The sequence below is a fragment of the Cajanus cajan genome, chromosome 7 (assembly GCF_000230855.2).
Source record: "Cajanus cajan strain Asha chromosome 7, NIPB_CcT2T_4, whole genome shotgun sequence".
Classification (NCBI taxonomy): domain Eukaryota; kingdom Viridiplantae; phylum Streptophyta; class Magnoliopsida; order Fabales; family Fabaceae; genus Cajanus; species Cajanus cajan.
The window spans coordinates 50626114-50629030 of NC_138523.1; the positions used below are offsets into that span (position 1 = coordinate 50626114).

A 2917-nucleotide genomic window follows, 5' to 3' on the forward strand; every position below is an offset into this window, starting at 1 on the left:
TTCACGTAAGATTGGTGAGCCTTCTTCACTGGTACATTGATGCTCCAAGATGGGGGTGGTACCTGCAAAAGAGACTTCGATGCTAAAGTTAGGGTTTGTATGATTAATAGTCTCGTATAAGTAATGCACATACCTTGGAGTGGATTAGGGTTGCTTTGGGCTCTGGGCCTGAGATAAGATATGATAGCGGCTCTCGTCTGGGGCGAGATCTTCAGTAATCAGTGATTAGATAATGGATCTCGTATGGGCGAGATTCTCGGGAATCAGTTGTGATTCACCTGAATGTCGAGCTGACGTCGTATGACACGTGCCCGAGATCATCTTGCACTGTGATGCCGAGCTCGGAGCTCGGCTTCGCGGTACGGTCAGTACACTAGCCCCCCGAGCTCTAAAGACCGTAGGTCGAGGAGTTAAGACCGAGCTCGCCAGGGGGAAGTGACCCTTCGCGTATGTCCGCCTGTCAAGATGCCACGCGTGCAAAAGTCGTTTCGTATTTCGAAACGCGAGGTCGGTACGTTAGTGGTTATGATGGTTATCCAATGATGGCTTCCTCTATCATAATGGGTCTCATTTAATGCGTGGTCAGGCGTGTCCCCTGGGTGACAGGTGTCGTGACCGTTTTGAAATTCTGGGGGAGAGTTTTTTCTTTTCTCTCACTCGCGCTTCTTGGCCTTTTTCACTTTGCTCTTTTCCATTCTTGTGGCTTCTTGTGCACGCCGTTGCTCTCGCTTTTCTGCTTGTCTTCCGTCTCCGTCTTCTCCGTTTCTGCCACCGTTTCCGGTAACCCAGTCACTACTAGGGTTGATTTTTGAGGGAGAGTACCAGGTACTTCCTTTCTACAGTCTTCTTTTTCCCTCTTCCCCAACCTTCTTTAAGTCTTTCTTGTCTTTTTCATGGCTGGGGGAAGTGGTGTCGGTTCTTCTGCGCCTTCTCAGGGCAAGGCTCGTGGTAAGGCGGTGGCTACCGGGAAAGCCGCCGCCGAAAAGAGGGATCCGCCCCGGGGCCCGGAGCCGGGCATTCCTGGCTATGACTGGGTCAAGTGCGAGGTGGGGGGCGTCCAAAGTGTCTTTCAGACCTTTCTTGAGGTCAATAGGGTCGTAAGGTCGTGCAGGGTTTGCGACCCTTCTATCTCCCGAATGATCCGGCTTGAACCCTGTCAGGCTGGTGAGGGTGTGTACATGGGGAAGTCTACCGATTCTCCCCATTTCTATATGTACTATTGTTTCTTTAGGGATTTAGGCGTCTGTCTTCCTTTCACTCAGTTTGAGTGTGATTTTTGGAACCATGTCAACGCGGCTCCTTGCCAGTTGCACCCCAATAGTTGGGGTTTCTTGAGGGCTTTTCAAGTCCCGTGTACAGTTTTGGGGATAGAGGTATCCCTTCCTGTCTTTCTTCATTTTTATCAGTTGAAGTTAGGCGTTCCGCCATATGGCATTCTGTCCTTGAATGGGAGTAGGGATGGGGGTTTGTTTACCCCCTACTCCCAGTCGTATAAAAATTTCAAGCAAGAGTTTTTCGGGGTTGCTCTTGTGGATGTTGACCCCATGGAGGATGAGGCGTTTTACTTCGGCGGGCTGCCGAAATTCCCTTTCTACTGGTGCCCCAAGCCGTCTAGGTTTCACGGGGTAGGCCAGGTGAAAGTAACGGCCTCGGAGGTGGCCGCTATCGACAACCTTGTTGCGCTTCCTCGCCCGCTGGATTGCAAGCTCGTTCTGTCGCTTGCGAACTTGGCATACAGGGAGAGGGTCTTGGAGAGTGAGTATTTTGTTTGTTTTTTTGGTGGCTTGGGGTTTGTGTAGCTTTCTTTTGCTGATTTGTTTTGCTTCTTGCTTGTAGGTATCATGGGGAAGAATTTGTGGCGCGAGCTTAAGCATCGCTACAATGTCACAGAACTCGAGGTCCCCGAGCCCCAAGAGGAGGATGTTTCCCCTCTACAGGCTAGCCAAAAAAGGAAGAGGGGAGCGAGGGAGGTTGGGGGGACTTCTGCCTTTGCGGGCGCCGAGGAGGTGGCCTCCAAGGCCGCCGATGCTGATGTAGTGGATCTCACCGAGAGTCCACCGCCCCAGGTGGCCTTTGAGGAGGTGGCTCAGATTGTTGAGCCTACTGTGCAGGCCGCTGAGGTGAGTGTCCTATCTCTTTATACGTGTCTTTTGTGCTGACTTTGTTTGGTTTATTGAGGCGGAGTGTATCTTTTCGCAGGTCGGGGCGACCGCTGCCGAGGTGGGAGACCAGGCTGTTGAGGAAGTTGCTCGAGTTGCCGAGGTGGCGAGTATCCTATTTCTTGGGTTTTTCGTTAATCCTTTTATTATGCTTTCTGGTCGCTTGACCTGGGGCCATTTTTGCAGGCAGGAAATGCCCCTGAGGCGGCGACGCAGGCTGTCGAGCGGGTCGCCCAAGCTGCTGAGGTAGGTAGTGTTTGTTTACTTGATTTTGTGATTCCCCGTATGTCGCCTTGTTTATTTTTGACATGGGGCTGATTTTTGCAGGCAAGGTCGGGGGTCCCCATTGTGGACTTTCTGGATGCCGAGCAAGGGACGTCGGCTTCTGTCTCTGCTGAGGCTCGTGGAGGAGGTCCTAGTCATGAGGTTCCTCCGTCCGCGGTTGCCGCTTCGGCGCCGCCGCTTGTCTCGTCGCAGGAGGCTTCCCGGAGCCGATATCTGGCTCACCGTTTCAGGAAGGGTCTTTCCAAAGTGCGGCTGGACCACGTGAGCGCCTCCGCCGACATGAATTCGCTGTGGAGCGCGGGGGTGACCGGGGAGAAGTTCTACCCTCAGGGTTCGTTGAGCTCCGAGGACCAGGGGTTGATAGACAGGGCCGGTCCCGAAGAGAATTTTGATGCGGCCTAGGTCCTTCTGTAGAGGGTTATGGGCATAATGGGCCATTGGAAGCCCAAGTGGGGCCAACAGCGGGAGGATTT

General features: G+C 53.1%; 1 protein-coding gene across 1 annotated transcript; it reads left to right on the forward strand.

The window, feature by feature from the left end:
- Window positions 1–1840: 1840 nt before the first annotated feature.
- Window positions 1841–2711, forward strand: LOC114916611 (uncharacterized). The gene is made up of 3 exons (XM_029273717.2): window positions 1841–2120; window positions 2200–2405; window positions 2487–2711. Exons 1-3 carry the CDS (start codon window positions 1842–1844, stop codon window positions 2707–2709), a joined length of 708 nt encoding a protein of 235 aa, XP_029129550.2. The 5' UTR covers window position 1841; the 3' UTR covers window positions 2710–2711.
- The last annotated feature ends 206 nt before the right edge of the window (window positions 2712–2917 follow it).